Below are 25,049 nucleotides of genomic sequence, written 5' to 3' on the forward strand. Positions count from 1 at the left end.
AACATTTCAAAATGAAGAACTTCAGGTGAATGAGTGAAATAGTGAATCACTAGTCTTTCTTTTTATGACTTTTATTTACCATAACGCCCTTATGTGATTTCAATTTCAGGTTCTCCCACTTGCACACAAGCATTTTACTCCTAAAAGACAACGAGAGCTCTTATACCAAAGTTTATGTGTAATGCCTTTGAGAGTAATTGAATGTGTTTTACCATGGTTAGTTGGATCACTTACTGAAGAGGAATCAAAATCATTTCTCCACAATATGCATATGGCAGGTTTGTCTATTTTTGTCAAATTTTTCTCAAACCATTGTTTATTTATTTCTTCATTGTGAAGTCTAAGTTTCTAACTCTTAACACATGGTTTTTGTTAGCTCCTCCTTCCGATATTGCCCTTGTCACCCTGTTCTCCGGTTGGGCTTGCAAAGGGCGTCCAAGGGAAATATGCTTGTCTTTAGGCACAACAGGTTGTTGTCCTGCAAGGGCATTTTTGGAATCCAGTAATGGTTGCAATCCACCTTGTTGTGCAAGGGCATTTTTGGAAATATGCTTGTCTTCAGGCACAACAGGTTCTTTCTCTTTCTCTCTCTCTCTAACTATATATATATATATATATATATATATATATATATATATATATATATATATATATATATGATGGAGTTTCACTTGATTGCTTTCTGGTTAAAATTAACACTACACGACACATGCAATAGTCTTTAAAATTAATAGCCAGTTGGTAGTATGTTCACTCATTATGTACCCTTTTTAAAGTTGTTTAATTATATATATAGCTAAACAAGCTAGCTAGGTGCATAATACGATTCATTTGAATCTTGAGTTTTCTACTGAATATTGCTTTGGACTCATAACAGCAGGTTGGGCGCAAGTTTTACACCAATGGACTATAAGGTGGACTGAGGTGATAGATCAACCAGAGGGGTCATCCTTTTAAAATATTGATTTTATCCCCTTTATATGTTAAAGGACTTGGTAGATCACCATCTGGTGGAATCTTGAGTTCCATTAGTTATGGAGCCAATGAGATTGCTTCTTCTGTTCTAGCAAGTGTCACAAGTCAAAGTAAGAAAAACAAAGGGAATTTCAATCGAGTGAATTTAGATAAAGATAAAGGTCATTATCATTTTTCCCTGAAAACCCTGAACCTCTGAATATTTAGTCAAAAGCAAAAGGGTTGGTAATTATTATTATTATTATTATTATTATTATTATTATATTTAATTTTAATAATGTTTGCAGATAAAAGTGGAAAGAAAGAAAAGGGGGAGAAGTCTGGTGTTGGTGAAAAAGCAAAAACAAAGGGAGCTGTTGTGGAAAAGGAAGTAACAAAGGGAGAGGATTCTTTTCCACTATTAACTAAAATTACATGAAGTTAAAGTTAGGTCCTCTTCTTTGTGTTGAGTGCTTGTTGCTCTGATTTTGATGTATGTGTTGAGTGCTTTTCTGTTGGTGTTGAGGTTTATCCTCATAAAAGCAATCATCCATATAGAGTTATGGTTAGTAATTTCTTGTTTGTATACAATTGTTGAAGTATGTTGTTGTGTTCCCGTATATCCCCGATGACCACAAGCCACCACCGGAGGAACACCGTTGAACACCCCCAAAATCCGGTGGCCACTGCCCACAGAACAGGTAAGGATTCTTTGATTTGTTTTTTTTTACGGATGTGTTGTTTTTCGGTGACCACCAGCCACCACCTGAAGACCACCTTTGAAGCCAACCCGGAGAAATCCCGCTGCCACTGCCATATAACAGGTATGTTTTTTTTATGTTATTTTATTTTGGTTGGATAATCTTATAAATTTTTCGATATCCTGTATGCCTCCTATGATTCTTTGTATAATTGTTTGAAATTGATTGTGTGAAAGTCATCTACTAAAGCAAGGTTGGTGTAAGAGTTGATGACGAGAACATTGTTCCAAGACCTTCAGTGACTTATGATGATGTCCTTTAATAGCAATGTAGTATTAGGTTATATAGTTAGCAATGATTATTTGTGTTTGACATTTTAGTGCAATGAATTATCTTTCTTATTTATTGTATTTTATTTTGTATTTTGTATGACATTAACTTTTGTGTAATGGATTGTATTTTTTGTATATGGTATTTTATTTTCTATTAGGAGACATGAAATGCAAATTTAATTTGAAAATTAGTAAATCTATAAATAAGTTTTTTTAAAAGAAAAATAAAAATTACGATACGCAAAAATGTGTGTCATCTTCATTTATGACATGGCCTTTCTTGACAAGGGGTTTTAATGATACGCATTGTGTGTCATTAACACGCGCGTCGTAAGGTTATGACACGCGGATGCGTGTCATCTTCCTTTATGACAGGGCCTTCCTTGATACGCATTGCGTGTCATAAACGTGCGTCATAATTGCACGTCGTAATTGAGCGTCGTAAATGCGCGTCGTCTATAGATGACGCGCAAAAGCGCGTCGTCTCTCTTTATGATAGGGCCTTCCTTGACGCGCATTTGCGCGTCGTCTGAGCCTTTTACGACGCGCAACGAGCGTCGTAAAAGGTTGTTTTTCTAGTAGTGCTCCTAGGTTTTCCTAGGGCAACTCCACACCACTCTCCGCCATTAGCAGCAGAAGGAATTCATGCTATCTCCTTTTAACTAACTCGCGAATACTATCACATATCACTAAAATTAAATAAATTTTCGAATGAGAGGTCTCACACTACAATGGTTGGACTCAAACAAGAGTTGTGCAATAGAGTTAAAACCTAACCTTCTAAAATTACTTAGTTCCCATGATATGTAACTTAGTATATTCTTTTATTAGTTAGCTGAAGCTAGTTAGAACTCCTAAAAGCACAAAGCAAGCAACATTCAAGCATCAAGTATCAGAATCAAGCATAACCTAATCAGGCCATCCTATCACTGATTGATCAGTAATAGCATGCAAGTCTACAAGCTCATACAACAGGCATACAAAGGCATCTCTACTAGCATTCTATTATGCAAAACTGAGTAGATCCTTATCCCTAACTAGCATGTGATTCACAGATTCAAGCATATCAAATAACATGTATGGGTAATTTGGGAAAACTTACTTGAGCACGTTCGATTGCATGCATCACACCCTTTATCTATTTTTAGAACTCCTTTTTATAAAACATCTTCTTTTGAAAATTCTACAAAGTCCTTAGTTTGAGTTCAGACACATCCGAGAGTGTGCCCGAATCCCTCAAAGCAAGGCTCTGATACCAACTTGTAACATCCCAAAATATGGTCCCAAAAATTTCATTTTTGAAATAGATAAAATAGTATTTCCAAATATCATCCATACATCTCAAAATATCCAATGTATCAAATGTCATAAAAATCATAGTAAAATATCATATGCGGAATCCCAATAATGTGTGCGATGCAGTCAACCCAAACTCTTCCCTTTGTAACCGGAAGTACCTGAAACATAAACTGAAAACAATAAGCACAAATCTTAGTGACTTCCCCAAACTACCCATACCATACATAATAAATCACATACTGGGCCCCCGCTTGACATCGGGCCTCGCCCGATGTCGAGCCCCGCTCGATTTATAGATATGTTATTCTCAGACCTCGCCTGTCACTGGGCCTCGCCCACTATACACATATGATCAATATAACATAATCATGCTAACACATATAATGATCATAAACACTAGCATATGTTCCAGTCCCCAGGCCTCGCCTAGCATCGAGCCCTGCCCGGTATATATAGCAGCACATAACACATGCATGGGTCACGCAGACTCCTAGCATCCTAACATAATCAATAGGGGTCAGCATTGGTGCCTTAGACCCGCTAAACCCAGTGAGGAAACTTACCTCAAATGTTGAATCTCACATAAAGAAATCCCTAACTGCTGCCCTGACGACTCCTCTAGCTATTAATTCAAAATAACACCTAATCAAAACTTAAGTCTTAATCAATATTCAATACTCCATACTTGGGGTAAAATGACCATTTTATCCCTGGTCTAATTTGATCCATGAATAAATCCCAAATCCACAATATCAAAGGCCCAACACTAATCAATCTCCCAAAGCCCACTAGTGGCCCACTTATCGCCTAATTTTTCCAAATTGGGCCTAAAACCCTCTAATGGGCCTTACCCTAAAGTCCAATCATATCCTTAGTCCAAAATCATGATTTCGGATGGCCCAATAAGGCCCAAAGCAACAAGGTCCAAGAAATGGCCCAAACCGAGGCCTAAATATGTGAAGCCCACTTTGATTGTGTACGCAGGGCGTACTCAGCTGTATTCAGCACGTACTCGCTTGCTGGCTTGTACGCTGCACGTACAGATTTGTATGCCCATCATACTCCTCTATTAAGCCATCTTTTGACATTAAGCACTTAATGCTTATCCGAAAGGTCCAAACCACAGATCTGAGTCCTAATCAATTTCTAGACCCATAAAGGCACGAACTTGGTGACTTTGCATGCTTCAAATGAACCCAAACTCAAAATATAACATTCCACTTCCATGAAAATGGCCCTAACTCATGCATGGATGGATCTCAACCTCAAAATGACAACTTTATGACTCAAGGACCCAAATAACACCAAGAGTGGTAACTCTAAACTTCAAAAATGATGTGGACTCATAAGATCTCATCAATGGGACCAAAAGTGTCCATAAACCCAAACCAAAAGAGACCTGAGCTATTAAGCATCAATTTCACGACTTTATACCTCAAATAAGTGCCCAAGGATGATAAGGTTTTGGATCTATAAGCCTTCACTCCTTCAATTAAGCTTCAAGGATGGACACCTTCCTTCAAGCACCAAAATACTCTTCCAAATGGCCTTCAAAACTTCAAAATCACACAAGATGAGATTAGGGTTCAAATGCAGGGTAAAAGGGACAAGCTAGCTGGTGAAATAAGGGTTTCAAGTCCATAAGGATGCTTATATAGTGGCCAACCCCTAAGATTAGGGTTTTCATTAATCATTGTGTATGCCCCGCGTACGCATCTGGACCCGATCACACCCTCCCATGAGTACGCTAAGCGTACCCCTAGGTATGCCCCGCTTACTCGCTTCATCACTTGTACGCTAAGTGTACCTCGTTGTACACCCCGTGTACAGCTCAAGGGTCAAAATAGGACAATTTAAATATGCAAGGTCAAAAGAGGAACTTACCAAGATTCAAGCGTTACACTCTCTCTCTCACTATATATATATATATATATATATATATATATATATATATATATATATATAGGTGCATATTAACCATATCAGTTTAGCAGTTAAATGTTAGATGCAAATTGCATCATATAAGCCTAAATTTATAGTTGACAGGTGGCCTATTTGACTTGAAAGTCAATTGGAAAGATTCAAATATAAGGGCTACAATCTATATTACATGCAAGTATATAAATTACATAAAAGAAGTGTATTGGGATCTTCACTACAAGGATCGAGCCATATGCAGACGACAATTTTGGACTCTGTCCAAACGACTTGTCATCTCTAAAACTTATACAGATGACATGTGGTCTGTAAAAAGTCGTCGGTATAGGTCCATCGCTAAAAGTCGAAAATGTCGTCGGGATAGGTGTCGTCGGTATAGCATAGTCAATCCAGACGACATGTCGTCTATAAAAGGTCGTCGGGATTGATTTTCGAAGAAATAAGAAAAAGTTTTATTCAGACCCTATACCGACGACTTGTAGTTGTTAAAAGTGTGACCCTATGGAGACGACTTGTCGTTTGGAAAACTTGATCAATACGGACGACATGTCGTATGGAATGGGAAATCATTTTTTACATTTATAAAGCTATACAGACGACATGTCGTCTCTATAGCCTTTTTTTTTAAATATTTTCCACAGGTTTTGTTACATATACCATTTAAAACAAATCCAAAAGGGAAATTTGCAGAATAATATAAACATAACATAACATACCATTAAAATCCAAAAACACTTCCAAATTGAGATAAGACAAATACAATATGATCTGAAATGATTATGGTTTTGAAGATAAGACAAATACCTTCTAATAACAGAAACACCACATAATCTCTTACAAAAATCTACACTTGTGTACAGTTCTTACATTTTTTTTACAGAAATCATCATTTTAATGATAAAACACAAAATGACATTTCTAGCCCTGAAAAATACAACTCACCAAACAGATCAAACGATCTGCATAAAACAAAAAAATATGTTTTGTTGTTTCAACATCACGTATCAGTGTATGCATGCCATGTATCTGCATCACAACAAAAAAATATATGGAGATATAACAATGAAGAAAAAAAGATACAAATAAGGTTATATTATATATATTTTTTAAGAAAATGGTACCTGAAAAGTTGAGTGAATGACATATAAATTAGGATATATTTTACAAAGATCATGTTGTCCAAGTTTTGTCCGAATATGTTGGACAATTAAATCAATAGCTACATGATTGTCTCCTCCATGAGGTATGATGATGTCAACATACTTTTTTGTTGGATGTATAAAGTCATCAAATGCAGGCTTCACGAACTTTGAGTACTGCATTAATATAAGTTAAATAAACATTTTAAAATTCCTATAAGAAACTATAATTTTTTATGTAGAGATATATTAATTTTGGATCTTGAACTGACCAGATCAAGAACCATACCAGTATCTCTTCCCTTTTCACTTGTGTCACGCCTAATTCTCCTTGCCAGGCATACATCAGCATCTGCATTGAAAATAACAATTAAGTAAAAAAAGATAATCCATTAAAGCATTGAGCATTGGGCTGATGTTATATATATAGAACCTGTATGAACAAAGATCTTCATGTTCATCAAATCACATACACGAGGATCATGAAAAATCAGTATGCCTTCCAAAATTATCACATCTGAAGGATTCACCTGCCATATGTTCAATAAAAGATACAATCAGATGCTCAAAAAGCTACAAAAATGACATTTTGAAATGTGTATGTTAAATGAACTAACTAACCCTTCGAGAGATGTTGTTCTTGTAACTTCTGAAGTCATATTTTGGAATATCCACTGCTTCAACATCTCCACAACTGAGAGTAACTTCTCATTATCAAAAGCATCTTGAAAAGTACAATAAGAAACAAGAAAACAAAACTGTGACAACCCGAAATTTCCATTATGTACAAACTATATCACTTCAATAGAAGTTATAGCAGTCACAGTTAATTTTCAGACTTTTTCGTGTAAGTTTGAGTAATTCAGGGTTTACACTTCAGGAGATATCAGGAGAGTGGATGCACTAGGGTTTAGTAAAACTCTATTATTCCATCACTCTATTATATTAGAGGTCATTTCAGGAATAAAAATATTTTCTGCCAAAAATATCTCAGGACTATAAATAGAATTCTAACCAAATTCATTCATTATTCACATTTTCAACTAGAGAAAAGCCATTTTCTCTCTCACAGATCTCCGGGTTTTTATGCCAAAACGTGAGTAACTCTTTCTAGTAGTGTTAGAAAGCTTTAAATGTGTTCATAACATAGATTACATAGCTAAATCAGTCGATTTAGGAGTTTACTCCCCAAGGTGTTCTTGGGCGGTAAACTCCCGAAACCAAGCCTAGACTGTTCCCCGTGATATACTAATGCCTTGGACTTGTATAGGAGTGTGTTAGGGATATAAAACCAAGCAAGAACCACTCATGTTTGGGAGTTCACGGCCCAAGAATATCTTAGTCCGTAAACTCCAAATTCAAGCTCAAAATGGTGCTTTTAAGGCACCTAAGGCATTGGACATTTACTAGGAATTGTTCCCACTTAAAACAAGGACCAAAACACATCAAATTCACCTTCCAAAGTGAGTTTACGGCCAAGACATGGTTCTTGGTCCGTAAACCCAAACCTGAACCCCCGTCCCGCATTTCAAGGACCCACACCTCTGTGGGCCACTAACTTGAATGCATGGAGTCATGAACAGGGTCAACCCATTCCCTACAATGGAGACCGAAGTTTCTACAACCTCACTGAAGGAGGTTCTGCTGATAGAGTCCTACCAATCATGGTGCGTAGGATTTCTCGGAACACGATAATGGCTCAGGTGGCTATCAATCAAATCTTGGAAGTTGACGCCAACTCTGGTGTTAACACTGTCCACATTCGCCAACTAGAGTCTGCTCATGAAAGGACTCTGGTCCGTAATGCAAATCTGCAGAGGGAACTTGCTGAAACTCGAGCTGAAGTTAGAGAACTTCGAGCTCAGCAAGTGAGAGCTGACAGGCGTATGAGGGACATTGAACGTCTACTGTTGGGATCGAGAACTCATGCAAGCAGTTCTCGTCGCCGATAGAATCTCGTCGACTCATCTTTTGGATATAACCTAGTTTATGTAAAACTTTGGTCTAATTTCCTGTCTTTATAAATCTTAGACCTGTTAGGTCTTGATCTAGTCTTAATTCTGTCAAAATTTTCCATCTTGGTTGATGTAAGGCCTACTTCTAGGCCATTTTTCCCAAACTTGTTACATCTGTAATCTCAATATTATTGACAGATATCTAATCTTATGGAAATCATTATCTAAATGTTGTCATCTTCATTTAGTCATTTATTCATTCTGTTGTTGGACTATGGGTAGTTAGTCCATGAGACACATTCATTAAGCATTTACTCTTATCCATGTCGTCATCTTTTAAACGTATAGTAAAGATGCCGCCACGTAGAAGTACAAGGCGTAACCCAAACAACGAAACACCGATACCACCACCTGAACCTCTTCAACCACCTAACCCCTTTGATGCCAACATGTTCCAGGCAGCTTTCACCGCAGCAGTTGCAGCTGCTGTGTCAGCAATCAACGCTCCTGTCCCTAGTGGATCGGGAACAGGTGCACCTCCCTCGAACCACGGCGAAAGCCATGGACACCCTCGGGAATGCACCTACAAGGACTTCACAAACGCCAAATCCCGAAACTTCACTGGTACTGGTGGGATTATGGTGTTAAGGCAGTGGATTGAGAAGATGGAATCTGTCTTCGAAATCTGCGGATGCCAAGAAGGCAACAAGGTCAAGTTCGCAGCTTATACCTTCTCTGACAGAGCATTAACATGGTGGAACGGCCATGTTAAGTATCTGACTCTGGTGGTGGCGTATTCCATCAGCTGGGAAAAGTTGAAAGACATGCTGATGAAAGAATACTGTCCTCGAGGCGAAGTACAAAAGCTCGAGCAGGAATTCTGGGGTCTACAAATGGTTGGATCCGACATCACAACCTACACAAATAGGTTCTGTGATCTGGCGAACTTATGCCCCGATATGGTTACTCTCGAGAGCAAGAAGATAGAGAGGTATATCTGGGGACTATCGCCCCAGATCCAGTCAAGTGTGCTAGCCTCCAGGCCTATCACCTTTGATAGTGCCAAGGAACTGGCACAATCTCTCATAGATCACAGGAAACCTCAGAACCCAACAATCCCTACACCCGTACCACAAAAGTCCAACCCCGACCCCAACAACAGGAAGGGGTGGAATAAGAGGAAAAGAGGGGCTTCTCAAGGATCCTCCAATAAACAACAACTTGTGGCAATCAATGCTGCCACAGTAACTCCTGTTGTCCCTGCGAACCCCTTACCAGCAAAAACTTATGCTGGGTCTCTCCCGAAGTGCAATAAATGCAGCTTCCACCACCGCGGGCCTTGCAGGGAGATGCAATGCACCAACTGCAACAGGAAGGGGCACACAGCCCGTTTCTGCCAAACTCCAACAGCTCAGGCTGCCCAAGTTCCTAATACCGGTATGGGCCAAGCCTGCTACGGCTGTGGCGAAGTGGGCCACTACAAGAGGAACTGCCCTAAAGCAGGGATGGCTGGCGGAGTAGGAAGAGTTATGGCCCTAGGCCACAAGGAAGCGGTAGCTGATCCTACGATAGTTACTGGTACGTTTCTCCTCGATAACTCATATGCTTGCATACTTTTCGATAGTGGGGCAGAGAAAAGTTTCGTAAGTCACAAATTTGCACACCTGCTTAAACAAAAACCGCGTGCATTAGATCATTCATTCACAGTAGAGATGGCTAACGGGAAAACGGAGAGTACAAACTGCATATACGTAGGTTGTACCTTAACTTTAGATAGCCATACTTTCAAGATAGATCTCATGCCAGTTCCAATTAAATGTTTCGACGTTATCATCGACATGGATTGGTTGAGTCTTCTTCGCGGCGACATCATGTGCTTTGAAAAAGCAGTTCGTCTTGACCTTCCTAACAACGAAACCTTAGTTATCTATGGCGACAAACCTATTACGAGCCTTCGCATCATTTCGTGCCTTCAAGCCCAGAAGTGCTTGCGAAAGGAATATCATGCATTCCTCGCACACGTCGTTGATACAAGTCAAGAAATGAAAGACATCCAGAGCATCCCAGAAGTACGCGATTTTCCCGACATATTCCTAGAAGAACTTCTCGGTTTACCACCGCAACACTAAGCCGAGTTCAGAATCGACTTAGTTCCAGGAGCTACCCCAGTAGCCAAATCTCCTTATCGTCTGGCACCAGCCGAGATGCAGGAACTTTCCAGTCAACTTAACGAACTTCTCAAGAAGGGATTCATTCGACCAAGCTTCTCTCCATGGGGAGCACCGGTCTTGTTCGTCAAGAAGAAAGATGTATCGTTTCGCATGTGCATCGACTATAGAGAACTCAACAAACTTACCATTAAAAATCGTTATCCCTTGCCCCGCATTGACGATTTATTTGATCAACTTCAAGGAGCCAACTACTTCTCGAAGATAGATCTACGATCCGGATATCACCAACTACGAGTGTTAGAGGAGGATATTCCCAAGACAGCCTTCCGAACTCGTTATGGGCACTACGAGTTTGTAGTGATGTCGTTCGGATTAACTAACGCGCCCGCAGTATTCATAGATCTGATGAATAGGGTGTGCCGTCCTTACTTGGATCAGTTCGTCATCGTCTTCATTGATGACATACTCATCTACTCTCGAAGTAAGGGGGGACATAGTCAACATCTCCGTAAAATCTTAGAAACATTGCGATCGGAGAAGCTCTACGCGAAGTTCTCAAAGTGTGAATTTTGGATTCGGCGAGTCGAATTTTTGGACCATGTTGTTAGCGAAGAGGGAATACACGTGGACCCTTCCAAAATTAAGGCCATCAAGAACTGGTCAGCACCGAAGACACCTACAGAAATTCGTCAATTTCTAGGTCTGTCTGGCTACTATCGCAGGTTCATTCAGAACTTCTCCAGCATAGCGAAACCTCTGACAACCCTAACCCAGAAAGTCGTGGCCTTTGACTGGGAAGAGAAACAGGAAAGAGCGTTCCAAACACTCAAACGAGCCTTGTGCACCGCACCGATACTATCTCTCCCCGAAGGGATAGAAGACTTCATTGTCTATTGTGATGCATCCAATCAAGGACTCGGATGTGTTCTGATGCAGCGAGGTAAGGTCATAGCCTATGCCTCGAGACAGCTGAAGACACATGAGGTTAACTACATCACCCACGATCTCGAGCTAGGAGTAGTTGTGTTTGCTCTGAAGATCTGGCGTCATTACCTATATGGTACAAAAAGCACGATCTTTACAGACCATAAGAGTCTACAACACATTTTCGACCAGAAGGAGCTCAACATGAGACAACGACGGTGGGTCGAGCTACTTAGTGATTACGAGTGCGAAATTCGTTATCATCCGGGTAAAGCCAATGTAGTAGCCGACGCCCTAGGTTGGAAAGAATATACTGGTCGTAGAGTCAAATCTTTGACTCTAACTATCCATTCACACTTTTCCACGCAAATAAAGGAGGCTCAGCTCGACGATATGAAACCTGAAAAACGTGGCTGGTGAATCCCTTAGAGGAATGGATAAGAACTTAGAAGTCAAGGGTGGCGGAGCCTTATACCTCATGGATCGGATCTGGACACCGAAACACGGTGGCTTCATAGACTTGGTCATGATGGAAGCTCACAACACTCGTTATTCTGTCCACCCGGGTTGAGATAAGATGTATCTGGATCTTAAAAAGTTATATTGGTGGCCTAACATGAAAGTAGATATGGCTACCTTCGTGAGTAAATGCCTTACTTGCGCAAAGGTCAAGGTCGAATACCAGAAACCCTCCGGTCTCCTGCAGCAACCGGAGATACCAAAATGGAAGTGGGAGCGGATCACTATGGACTTCATAACCAAGTTGCCCAAGACGACAGGTGGACTTGATTCCATATGGGTCATCGTCGATAGATTGACCAAGTCTGCACACTTCCTGCCGATCAAAGAAACAGACAAGATGGAGAAACTTACCAGAACTTACATTAGGGAGATTGTAAGGCTGCACGGTGTTCCTTTATCTATCATCTCGGACAGAGATAGTAGATTCACTTCGAGGTTCTGGAAGTCATTACAAAGTTCCCTAGGAACTAGGCTGGACATGAGTACAGCCTACCATCCACAGACCGACGGGCAAAGTGAGAGAACTATCCAAACCTTAGAAGATATGTTGTTTTCCTGTGTGATTGACTTTGGAAAAGCTTGGGATACCCATTTACCCCTTGTCGAATTTTCCTACAACAACAATTATCACACGAGCATAAAGGCAGCTCCATTCGAGGCCCTCTATGGCCGAAAGTGCAGATCCCCTCTGTGCTGGGCTGAAGTGGGTGATACCCAGTTAGCTAAGGGACGAGTTCCCGAAAGCACTCTCACGGGTCCGGAGATCATTCGGGAAACAACAGAGAAGATCGTTCAAATTCGTGAACGATTGAAAGCCTCTAGAGACCGACAGAAAAGCTACGCTGACAAGCGTAGGAAACCATTGGAGTTCCAGGTGGGCGATCGAGTCCTACTGAAGGTCTCACCCTGGAAGGGCTTGATACGCTTTGGAAAGTGTGGGAAGCTCAATCCAAGATACATAGGGCCTTTCGAGATTCTTGCGAGAATCGGCCCTATAGCTTACAAACTCAATCTACCGCACGAACTAAGTAACGTACATCCTACCTTCCACGTCTCGAACTTGAAAAAGTGTCTGTCCGACGAGACTCTTGTTATTCCACTCGACGAGATCGAGATCAACGAGAGCCTCAACTTCGTGGAGGAACCAGTAGAGATCATGGACCGAGAGGTCAAGCAAACAAAGCAGAGCCGTATCCCGATAGTGAAGGTTCGCTGGAACGCAAAGCGTGGACCTGAATTCACTTGGGAACGAGAGGATCAGATGAAACATAAATACCCTCATCTTTTCGCTTAGTTATTTGTAAATTCTTAATTGCTTAAATTCTAATTTCGGGACGAAATTCGTTCTAACGGGGGGATGATGTGACAACCCGAAATTTCCATTCTGTACAAACTATATCACTTCAATAGAAGTTATAGCAGTCACAGTTAATTTTCAGACTTTTTTGTGTAAGTTTGAGTAATTCAGGGTTTACACTTCAGGAGATATCAGGAGAGTGGATGCACTAGGGTTTAGTGCAACTCTATTATTCCATCACTCTATTATATTAGAGGTCACTTCAGGAATAAAAATATTTTCTGCCAAAAATATCTCAGGACTATAAATAGAATTCTGAACCAAATTCATTCATTATTCACATTTTCAACTAGAGAAAAGCCATTTTCTCTCTCACAGATCTTCGGGTTTTTATACCAAAATGTGAGTAACTCTTTCTAGTAGTGTTAGAAAGCTTTAAATGTGTTCATAACATAGATTACATAGCTAAATCAGTCGATTTAGGAGTTTACTCCCCAAGGTGTTCTTGGGCGGTAAACTCCCGAAACCAAGCCTAGACTGTTCCCCGTGATATACTACTACCTTTGACTTGTATAGGAGTGTGTTAGGGACATAAAACCAAGCAAGAACCACCCATGTTTGGGAGTTCACGGCCCAAGAATATCTTAGGCCGTAAACTCCAAATTCAAGCTCAAAATGGTGCTTTTAAGGCACCTAAGGCATTGGACATTTACTAGGAATTGTTCCCACTTAAAACAAGGACCAAAACACATCAAAGTCACCTTCCAAAGTGAGTTTACGGCCAAGACATGGTTCTTGGGACGTAAACATGAAAGAAGGGCACCAAATTGTGCCAAATGCCTTCATATGCTTTAGGTAAAAGTCTAGAACCTATCCTTCATATGCAAGAGACTTGAAAACAACAAAAACACCATTCCAAGGGAGTTTACGGCCGTAAACTCCAAAGGAAATGGCCTTGAGGCCGTAAACTCCTCAAAGGAGTGTTTCTAGGCCTTAAACCCTTCCAAGAATTGAACAACCAAGTTGGAATAATTCTAGGAATCATTTGGAACTTCAAAACACACAATACCCCCATGGTTGGGAGTTTACAGCCATAAACTCAAGAGTTTACAACCGTAAACTCCATGTGTGTTGGTGTTTGAAGAGTAAACACATATATGGGGTCCTTTGGAACCCTAAACACAAGTGCCTTGTCCCACAATAGCTTAGATGCAATCCTTAGGGCTTAAAACACTTATATAAAGTGGTTATTATGTCTAGGATGTCTTAACATTATCAATTAGTAATTCAAGACTAATTGAGTGCATATATGTGTGATTATATGTTCATTAGGATCGTAGTGTGTGTACAAGTCCTCACTTGACACCTAACAATCCTACACCGTCCGGTTCATCCAAATCACCATCTACAGGTGAGTTCATACCCCTAATCAATGTTTTAAATGATTTTAAAGGCTTTAATGGGGGGGGGAGTACAAGTAGAAAACAACATGTTATTAAATCATCTATATGTATTTTATAACTGTGTTTTCGTTCAACAGATTTCACATACTACAAAATGTGATGCATGAAATGGTTTTATATCTTTAAAATACTTTGTTATCAAATGTATTACTTATCAAACATTATTCCTATTACAAAGAATCACACAAGAATCAGTTCATTCATGAGTCTATAACAGTACATTACCTGATACATGAGTATATATACCTATGCTTACCTGATACATGAACACACTTACATGAATACCATACATGAACACTGTTACATAGGTGCATTATCATATATTTACTTACCTAGATACTTGTACTTAGAACTACGTGGATGATTTATTAGTACTTTCTGGGTAAATTATCTTTCCTATCCCGGTTCAATGGGATATCTTGGCGGGACTTACCATTCCGAACCCCACATATTAGCACCAGTGGTCGATGACCATCTACGGAGGTCTAAGGTTACTATTTATATTAGGAAGATCGATAACCGGGGCTAACCCCTCCACCCACCTGTTGCTGCTACAGAGGACAAGTGGACAATCTTCGATTGTTCATAAGGTTATACTTTTCGCTTATTGCGATGTTGTGTTACTCCTAGTACCCAGCGATGACACTTACACTATTACTTTTCTGGACAATCTTCGGATGTTCATTAGGTTGCAGTTTTCGCTTAACGCGATGTCGTGTTAGTCCTAGTACCCAGTGATAACACTTACAGTAGTACATATTCCTGTTTACTTTATTTTGTGATACTTTCACATAAACGATGAGTTAGACTAGGTACTTTAGTACTAGTCAATAGAAGGAAAAACTATCATTTTACTTACAAAACGTTCGGGTCTTGGTAGAAGACTACATTATCATAACAAAACATTCGGGTCTTGGTAGAAGACTACATTATCATAACAAAACATTCCGGTCTTGGTAGAAGACTACATTATCATAACAAAACATTCGGGTCTTGGTAGAAGACTACATCTCACACTGATAGAAAATAAGGGACTTTCTAGGGCTTTTCATACTTACATCAACATTTTCTTTTAAAGGTTTACATGACTTTTAAAACAGATTTTAGTAAGCAAGACAATGACACTTAAATACTTATGAATTCACTAGCTTTAAAGCTGATACTCTCTTTCAAAATAACTTGTATTCTCAGGTCATCAGTAGACATGTACGAAGGCCAGGTTTTGAGAAGACGGAGCAAACAAGTCTATTCTCTTATTTTGATTATATTTTGGTGTCTTATTACAATGAAAGAACACACATGTATTAAAACTTTACTTATAATGCAATGGATGATGTTGTTGCTTGTTTACTATTTTACATTGTTGTGATACTGTAGATGACGTCCTCCACCCGTGAACGTTTCCGCCATTCATGGTTTTGGGGTGTGACAAAAACCAGATTAGAAACAAAAAAAATATCAAGAAAATAGCAAGTTAAAGTAACAAAACTTGCCAGGATGATCAAAGTTGTACCTATCAGCTAAATAAACCAGCTTTTCTTCAAACAAAATATAGTAAAATGGATCGATTCATATCATAGACAAAAGAACAGATTAACAAAGACTATAAATAGAGAGGAATAAGGATTATATCAGCAAAAAAAAAGATACCTGATTGACAAGTACTACACGCTAATCATACATGTACACAATGCATATGTATATAAGCAATTAACCAAAAAAAATATCTAAGAAAGTATATATATCATGGTGTATTGAAGGAAAAAGAAAAAAAATGAATTGCAGTGCATTCACGTTTCCTTAAGCAGGGGAAAAAAAACAAAAAAAAACCAACCTTAAAGTCGGTGGTGAAGATAGGTATATCACGAAATCGTTTTCTATGGCGGTGTTCACCGTTCTTGTCCGGCCGACGGCAATATTTTAGGGCTCCAAAACCGGAAACAAATCCCCCAAAATCGGAATAAAAACGCAAGCTCTTACTAATTAAGAAGAAATCAAGGACCAAAACCTTACCTTTTAGCTGACCGATGAAGTGGAATGTCGGAAAATGCCTGGGATCGCCGAAGCTTGAGAGGAAAATGGAAGGGGCAGCCGATTGGAAAATGAAGACCGAAAGCGTTTTTGTTACAACGAAACCCATGTCGTCTCTATAGGCAAACGAAAACGGGGCCGTTTCACTTCACGTCATTAAAAAATAAAATAAAATAAAAAAAAGGTTTTCACGCGGATCGGTCCCACCTTTTCCAGACGACATGTCGTCTGGATAGCTTTACCAAAACGACATCGTATTCCATTTCAGCAAGACGGATAAAAAATAAATTGAAATTAATTTTTAAGCACCCTATAGCGACGACATGTCGTCTGCATAGGCTGACGGCATTGTATTGCTTTTCTGCGACAAAGAATTAAAATAAATCGAAGATATTTTTTTAATTCCTCCTCCCGATGACATGTCGTCTGTATAGAAATTCGATATACCGCCAATATTTTGCCCCTTCCCACCAAGCCTATGCAAACGACTTGTCATTTGCATAGCTTTTCTGGTCAACGACATATGGTTAATATTTGAAAACTCTATCCGGACGACATGTCGTCTCTATAGATCGACTTTTGCCGACGACATATGTCGTCTGGATAAGTGTCGTCTGCAAAGGGTTAGACCCTTGTAGTGCTTTCAAACATCACAATTCCATTAAATTATTAAATTATATATGCAACTGATCAAATGCATATATGACATCATATAGTTTGAAATGGTTTCAATTTTTTTGGATTCAGTGTACATTGTTAGTTAGAAATTTAATCCTTTTTTGTCTACTATCACTTTCCTTTTAGTATTTTTCTATTACATTTTTAGGGAGTTTTCGGCAAAACTAGCTAGTAGCGGTTGGCGGTTAACGGGTAGCTGGTAGCGTTTGTTTTTGGAGCGTTTTGTTGAAAACTAATCCAAGTAGCTTTTGATTTTAGAGCATTTTGTTTAGACTAAAAGCTAAACGATCTTGTCGCCGAACGATGTTTTTCTTTTTTACTAACGTTTTCTTAAAAGTTAGAAGCCAGAAGTTCTCAAACGGTGCAAGCCTAACACGCCCTTAATTGTCCTTTCAATTTAAGGAAAACATGTTGTTATTTTTACATATTACATACCTCTCCAGTTTCAGTCTAATGTGTGGCTACTTCCAAACGCAAAAAATATAAATTACGTACAAAATATTATGCATGCACTTTGTTTTCTAAAAACTTTTATAAATATGAATGACTTCTAAAAAAAAAAAAAAAGTAAAACAATGTCAATTAAGAATTTAATGTTTTATACCATTTCCTATATCATTTTTATCAATTTGATCTAAAAAAATGTTATGGGTTGTTTATATAAGATAAATATTTATCCAGATGCGAACCATATTTGGGAAGTAAGCTTAAATAGAAAATGATTGGGATCTATGAGTGGAAAAGTAGGCTTTATTTAAGATTTTAATACCAAATTATATTATTAAAGTGAAGTGCATCAAGTGATAAATAGTAATGACATTTTTTAATTAAAAAGCAAGAAAAAAAGTATCTCGGATTATAAAATAAAAACGACATCACATTTTAAGATGTTTGATGTACATGGTTGGTTGCATTCCAGTTTTGTCCTCGTGTACACCATGGCAACTAAGGTTTTCTTTTTTATATCACGAAAACCTTTTTCGATATTACCTTCCAAGTTTCAACAATCAACTTTAATTTATTGTTTATAATTCGACTTGAACAAGACTCCATTTGATAGTTTTACATGCACGTTATGTATTTGATAAAATGTTTAACGTGCATGATAAAATTATTGACCAAAGTTATGAACTGAAACAAGAATAACATGCAAATGCAACATTTGGTTAATAGATAGTCTTTTCACAAGCAATTAATGTGTATTTTTCTGACCGAGTATTTGTCCCTATTTGCCGCATCTAAGCAATTTCTGAAATATTAACCCAATCAATAATTTTTTTCGTGTAAAGAATCACTTTGGGTGATAACATTAGTCATGCTGATCAATCTGCAACAATGACTAATGATCTTCAAAAGTCATAACTTTCTACTTGATGAAAGTTATTGTTTGAAATGGATAATGATAGAAATGATTTGAGATGGATTCTCTAAATCTGTAGCATATTATTTGTTTCATTATTAATCATATATTGATAACTTTCATACCGCAATTTGTTTCTAAGCATTCAAGGAGTTTTTTTGTTCAACATAATGTGAAGCAAACACTATTTCTCTGGTATCGAATTGACAAAATCAATTCTGAAAATTTGGAATGTGGATCTGAACAATGGTTCACAAACTATATCTATAATAGCATTGAATCTACTTGTGTTTATCTCAATGGTTCACAAACTCCATTACTCTCTAGTGGCCGTGATCACCATCGAACCACTATTCTTTGTATGATACTATCTCTTTCATTGTCTCTAATCTATTCTACAAGTTATCTTCCATCATGATTGTTAAACAATGATTGATTTGGTGTTCACATTGACTTCAGATGGATGAAGTTTTCTCAATTATTCCAAGTTAGTTCTCGTTCTTCATCTCATTTTTCTTATATAGTTTTTTATTACCCTTATATATAAGTCAAATAATATTCCCTTATTCGTATAAGCGCAATTCTTATAAGCATAATATTTTAGAGGTCTAGAGGACTCTATTGATGGCGTAAACTTGTAAAGCAGAGGATTTAACAAATCATTTAGAGACTGAAGTCCTTAAAAAGTTACATTTTCATGCGTAGGCACAAAATCATTGCAAGATCACACTCTGGCCTCATATTGAGCATCTCATATTATTTAGCATAAGTATACATCGGTTGGTTGTTGCCAAAATCATGGTTAAATTTGGAAAAGCATTTCAAATCGGTCATGGTTATATCCTTGGCTAGTTCCTTCTTAGATCAACTTGTAAAGTAAAAAGAAAAAGGTAGTGAAAAATTTATTCCAAAAGCTCTTGCAAATAAATGGTACTAAAAATGAGTTCTCCTTCCTATCTTGTTAAATACAATACAAATAATAAATCCCCTTTTATTTGTTTATTATTTTCCCTTTAATTAAACATATATATACATGAGTTTCTAATATTTCATATACAACTCACCCAAAACATCTGGATCACCCCTTGAAATTAAGTTGATTTGTCTACTTGTGGAGAAGATATGCAGAAATCAGGAATACGTCTTTTTCTGCTCACACTAGTCTGCAATTGACAGAGATGCCACAGAGAGCAATTCCAAATCATTCCTATTTCACAAATCAAATTTCAAACCATCATATCCCTTCCATGTTCATAACTAAATGATATTTTTTTAACAAAAGAACTTCCTGATATTGTGACATAAATTTATTTTTTATGCTAAAACAAGCTCTAGGGTATGCTTTTATAGTGCAAGCAAAATGTATTATTAAATTTATGTGTATATAAACTAAAAGAAGTCAAGGCTGAGGGAGGGGATACCTTTTTTTTTGTATCATCATGTTTGGGAAGCGAATCCAAGTTCTCAATTAAGTGGCCTGCCAAATTTCAGAAAGCAGGAAGAGTTGATAAAGTTAAAAAAACTGCCTGTCCATGTTTACAACATTTATATATATATATATATATATATATATATATATATATATATATATATATATATATATATATATATATATATATATATATATATATATATATATATATATATATATATATATATATATGCAAACAATTTCTTTTATTATATATATACATGCTTATGTTGGATATAATATTGGCATTTTGTTGGTTGAAAGAAAGCAAAATCAAATATTATATTTATAATTTATAATTTATCATCAGCAGAGGGAGGAGCATACCTTCAGATTAAGTTTGTAACTGCTCAGGATATGTAAATGCAGGGGATACGTGATATGAGGGGCCGGTAGGAGCCTCTTTTACTACTCGTTTTTTTCAGATTTGGGCATTCCCATATTCTCAAACTCAAGAGTGAAGGCAGCAACATTTCTGGTAGATCCATCGCCTTTGGGCAGTTGTTAATAGTGAGATGCTGGAGGGAGGTGAGGTGTCGGAGTCCCATTGAAACTGATTCCACTTTCTCAAATTCTTTTATACAAAGTGAAGTAAGAGATGAAGGAAGAAGATGGGACAACTGACTCAAATTACTCGCATCTTCCGACCGTCCACCAATTAAAATTAGGTCCACAAGTGAGGTTGGAAAAGTCTGTGGGCCCCACTTTGAAATGGGTTTCTTCAACCTCCCTATGACAAGGTGATGCAACTTTGGAGGCCATAGCCCACCAGAAAAGGAAGCATCCATACTTTGACAATTTGCTATCGTAAGATATGTTAATACATTGAGTTTCGGCAACTCGTGGTCAGGAAATGACTCCATATTTGGACAATTTTCAATTACGAGATTCCTGAGGTGATTGAAGGAAGTCAATTCGGTGATCGATTTCAGATTTGACCACTCAGTTATGTATATAGATTCAAGCATCCGTAAGTTTGTGTTGATCACAGGCTTCTCTCGTCCTCCTACCAACTCTTTTTCCTGTAATTTATTACAATTCCAAATGGAAAGTGACTTGACACTATTTGGACAGCTGCAATGCTCCAAGCTGTCACAACCGAATAAGGTCAAGCTCGTAAGAGATGTTAGGTTGCTCCCAGAATTATCCTCCTCTTTCTCTCCTAAACTCACCAAATTTGAACAACCACCTACATCCAACTTCCTTAAATTCACAAGAACCTTACTTGCCTCGGCTTCTGATTCCCACAAGTATCTTATTTCATTACAGCTTGCAATATATATTTCTTCAACTGCCCCAAGATACTCAATAACACCTCCCCACACCTGATCATTAAGTCCTGAAATAAAACTTATCTGCAACCTGCTGACTGATGAAGCTACATGAACTAGACTATCTAACACTCGATGGCTACAACCACTTATTTTCAGAGACCTGAGTGAAGATAGTGCTTCAACAGAGACTTTAACCAAATTAGGACAACTTCTAATATGAAGCTCTTGAAGGCATGGAAATGATGTATCAACAACTCCACTATAATTGGTTGACCATACCTCCCACCCTTTCATGCCTTGGAAACTTAGAGTTTCAAGTTTTGGGAATGCAAGACCAGTACCAAGAAACTCTGAGCCCACAACTTTCACCTCATCCATGCCTCTGATAACCAACTCCTTAAGGAACGGTAGCTGCCCAAGTAGAGGTAGAGACGTACACTTTTTACAACCATTTAATGTCACTTTAGCCAACTGATGAAATGATGGATCCCCAACCCAATTCGGAAACTCTGTACCTCCATACGACACAATTCCAAGCTTTTTCAGAATGTCATTATGAGGCTTCAGCATATTCAGGACCTCCAGTTCAACTGTTTCCTTTCGAGAATCATCAAATTCATCACTCCATTCCACCTCTAACTCACTTAGCCTCCTGTGGGATAAGTTCACTTCTTGTGCGTGCATTGGGTTTCGCACTTTGTCAAGCCCCTGAAAGGAAATTTTACCTTGGAGATCCTTTAGATCTTTAAGCTCGGTTATTGAAAAGCCGTTGTCTCCTTCAATAATGATCTTAGACAGAGTTCGTAGGCTTTTCAACTCACCAATCCCTAAGGGCGTCTTCTTCAAAAGTGGAGTATCTCTCATGTCAAAATGACGCAAATTTTTAAGCTTTTTGAAGCTCTTGGGCAACTCTTTTAAACTAGGACACCCAAAAACAATCAATGTCTGTAAATTAGAGAGGTTGCAAATATTATCCGCTAAACATGTGATATCTGTTTGAGATAAATTAAGATACCGCAAGTGCTTCAGACTACCAATGAATTCCGGTACCTCACTTATGCTAAGTCGACTCAAACTTAAGACCCTTAATAATGGTAACTCAGAAAGTAAGTCTGTCAGAATTGTATTTGATAAGAAGAATCTATTCCAACTGTTTCGCTCAGAAGATACTGCTAGGAATGTTCTCAAACTATTAGCTCCTTTGAATGCCTTGAACTTTGTGTAAACCATATATGTCTCACAAACAAATGACATGTGGCGGTACTTACGCGAATCTTCCTTCCCAACTTCCTTCTTCGTTTCAATGTCTAACCTTGAAAAAAATTCTCCAGCAACAGACATGGCTAAGTCATTCATCAGGTCATGCATCACAAAGAAAGATTCATCATTAGGCGCATGTTGGAAAAATGACCTTGACAACAAGTCTTCAAAACATTCAACGCCCATACGTTCCATTGATTTCCCTGTACTTGATTGATGCAAAAACCCTTCCGCCATCCATAATAGAATCAACTCCTCCATGTCAAACATGTAGTCCTTAGGGAACAAGGAACAATATGCGAACAACAGCTTCAAATCAGCAGAAAGATCATGGTAGCTTAGCCTAAGAGCTGGAGTAATTTCATCTCTCTTTCCTAAGCTCCATATCTCACTATTTAAATGTTCCTTCCATTCTTCCTCGTCTGATTTTGTCCTCAATAGCCTCCCAAGTGCTATCAAAGCCAATGGCAAGCCATCACATTTTTCAACAATACCTTCACCATGTGGTTTGAGTGTTGGATGTGAATCAAAGTTATTTTCACCGAATGCATGTTGACAAAATAAAGATACAGCATTCTCATGTGACAAAACTGACAGACTGTAAGGTTGACTGCAACCCAGTTGGGTTAGCAACGATAGCTTCCTGGTGGTGATGATAATCTTACTTCCAGGTGCCCCTGCAAGAAACGGGCGTTCTAGAATTTCCCAATCGGTATAGCTTTCACTCCACACATCATCAAGAACAAGAAGAAACCGTTTCTTCGAGATCTTCTCTCTTAAAGCCACTTGAAGAAGGTTTAAGTCCTTAAATTCTTCGTTTCCCCCACCTACCGATTGAAAGATAACTTTGCTTATAGTGAAGATATCAAATTCATCGGAAACACAAACCCACGCCTTGAGTTCGAAGTGAGCCTTCCCTTGCATTTCATCGTACAAAAGTCTAGCTAGAGTGGTCTTACCCACTCCACCCATACCAACTATGGGCACGATGCTAAAGTTTTTATCACATGCTTCATCCCCCAGTAGCTTGTGGAGCAACGCATCCTTTTCACCTTCGCGTCCAATAATCCTAGATGCATCTACCAAAGAGGTCTCTAATCTTCTATTCATATGTTTTGGGCTTTCATCTTTCACACTTAAACCAAGATTTTCCCTTTCCTCTACCAGCTTTTGTAACTCGGTGGTAATAGCATCTAATTTGCTATGAATCTTAGTACTTAGTGAGAAATTTGTGCAACAAGCTGGGATTAGCGTTCTTACCATGCTGGTGGTGGCTCCAGGTTCCTCGGTTAACTCACGACGCATAGCTTCTGTTGACAAATCATCAAGTAGGTCGTCTATGTCGTAAGCCAGATGTTGGAGACCATTCAGCCATCTTTTAACAGCTTTGTCAGCTATTTCCTTTTGGGCAGCATCATTAAGCAGATCTTGGATCTGGTCTAATGACCTCTTCAATTTCTTGAGCTCATAATCAACTCCCTTGGAGCGAGCGATCTTCTTCAAGGCTTCAGAGGCAAGCTTTTCAAAAGCCACTGAGAAGAAGGCAGAAACAACGATTTCAGCCATTGTTTATGAAAAGGGCAGAGAAGATTAGTAGAAATGGGAAAAATAGGTGCGCAGAGAGAATAATTTCAATTATTGTTTATAGTAGAGATGTGAAGGTAGATGGAGAAAGGTTCCAATTATTGATGAGCGCATAGATTCGGATTCAATCAATACACACTAACACACCATAATTTTGTGACCCCAAAAGTTAAGTAGTCCTGTAGTTTGAAAAATGGTTAATAAACCATTTCGAATTAAAACTAAGGAAAATCAAAGAACAATCTAACCTCAGTGCGAGGTCCGAGTTGGCAATGGTTGGTCCAGATAGAGACTGATGGATAGCCGAAACCATCCTTCACCTCCAACTCTCCGTTCGACTTTTCCATGGCTGTCACCATCTTCTTCCTGCTCATCGTTCTCTTCTTCATCGCCTTCTTTTCTAAAATTGTGTTTCGTGAGAATTCCCGCTGCTTGTGTGGGATTTGGAACGAACCGAGTGGATTAAAATAATCTCTTCTCGCTATGTTATTTGTTTTTAGGAAATTTGGAGATTGCTTATAAAGACATTAGGTTATTCTAATAAAACCAATTTACTTTTTTACTTTTATTCGCAAATGCACAAAAGAAAATTAAAAAATAGTTGCATGGAGTCATAAGAATTACATGACATTTTTTTGTTCAATTATAAGGTTTATATTGAATCATTAATAGCTTTTAGAAGTTAATGACATTATA

General features: G+C 38.3%; 1 protein-coding gene and 1 pseudogene across 3 annotated transcripts; both read right to left on the reverse strand.

The window, feature by feature from the left end:
- Window positions 1-1,520: 1,520 nt before the first annotated feature.
- Window positions 1,521-16,378, reverse strand: LOC111898167 (uridine kinase-like protein 4; annotated as a pseudogene).
- A 3,263-nt stretch (window positions 16,379-19,641) lies between these two features.
- On the reverse strand, window positions 19,642-24,828 carry LOC111898162 (putative disease resistance protein At3g14460). Of its 3 annotated transcripts, none has more exons than XM_023894085.3 (4): window positions 24,602-24,828; window positions 20,563-24,301; window positions 20,186-20,241; window positions 19,642-19,971 (listed from the first exon to the last, which is right to left on the reverse strand). In XM_023894085.3, the coding sequence occupies exon 2, from the start codon at window positions 24,072-24,074 to the stop codon at window positions 20,586-20,588; it is 3,489 nt and encodes a 1,162-aa protein (XP_023749853.1). In that variant the 5' UTR covers window positions 24,075-24,301; window positions 24,602-24,828; the 3' UTR covers window positions 19,642-19,971; window positions 20,186-20,241; window positions 20,563-20,585. The 3 variants fall into 3 exon arrangements, with proteins under 3 accessions (XP_023749853.1, XP_023749852.1, XP_023749851.1); XM_023894084.3 differs by having other exon boundaries at window positions 19,642-19,927; window positions 20,563-24,532; XM_023894083.3 differs by having other exon boundaries at window positions 20,563-24,532.
- Window positions 24,829-25,049: the final 221 nt, after the last annotated feature.

This window comes from Lactuca sativa, chromosome 3 (genome assembly GCF_002870075.4).
Source record: "Lactuca sativa cultivar Salinas chromosome 3, Lsat_Salinas_v11, whole genome shotgun sequence".
NCBI classification, from domain to species: Eukaryota; Viridiplantae; Streptophyta; class Magnoliopsida; order Asterales; family Asteraceae; genus Lactuca; species Lactuca sativa.

Excerpts from the sequence above, each read along its gene's own strand:
- LOC111898162 (XM_023894084.3), bottom strand. The coding sequence starts at position 24,335 with ATGGCTGAAATCGTTGTTTCTGCCTTCTTCTCAGTGGCTTTTGAAAAG.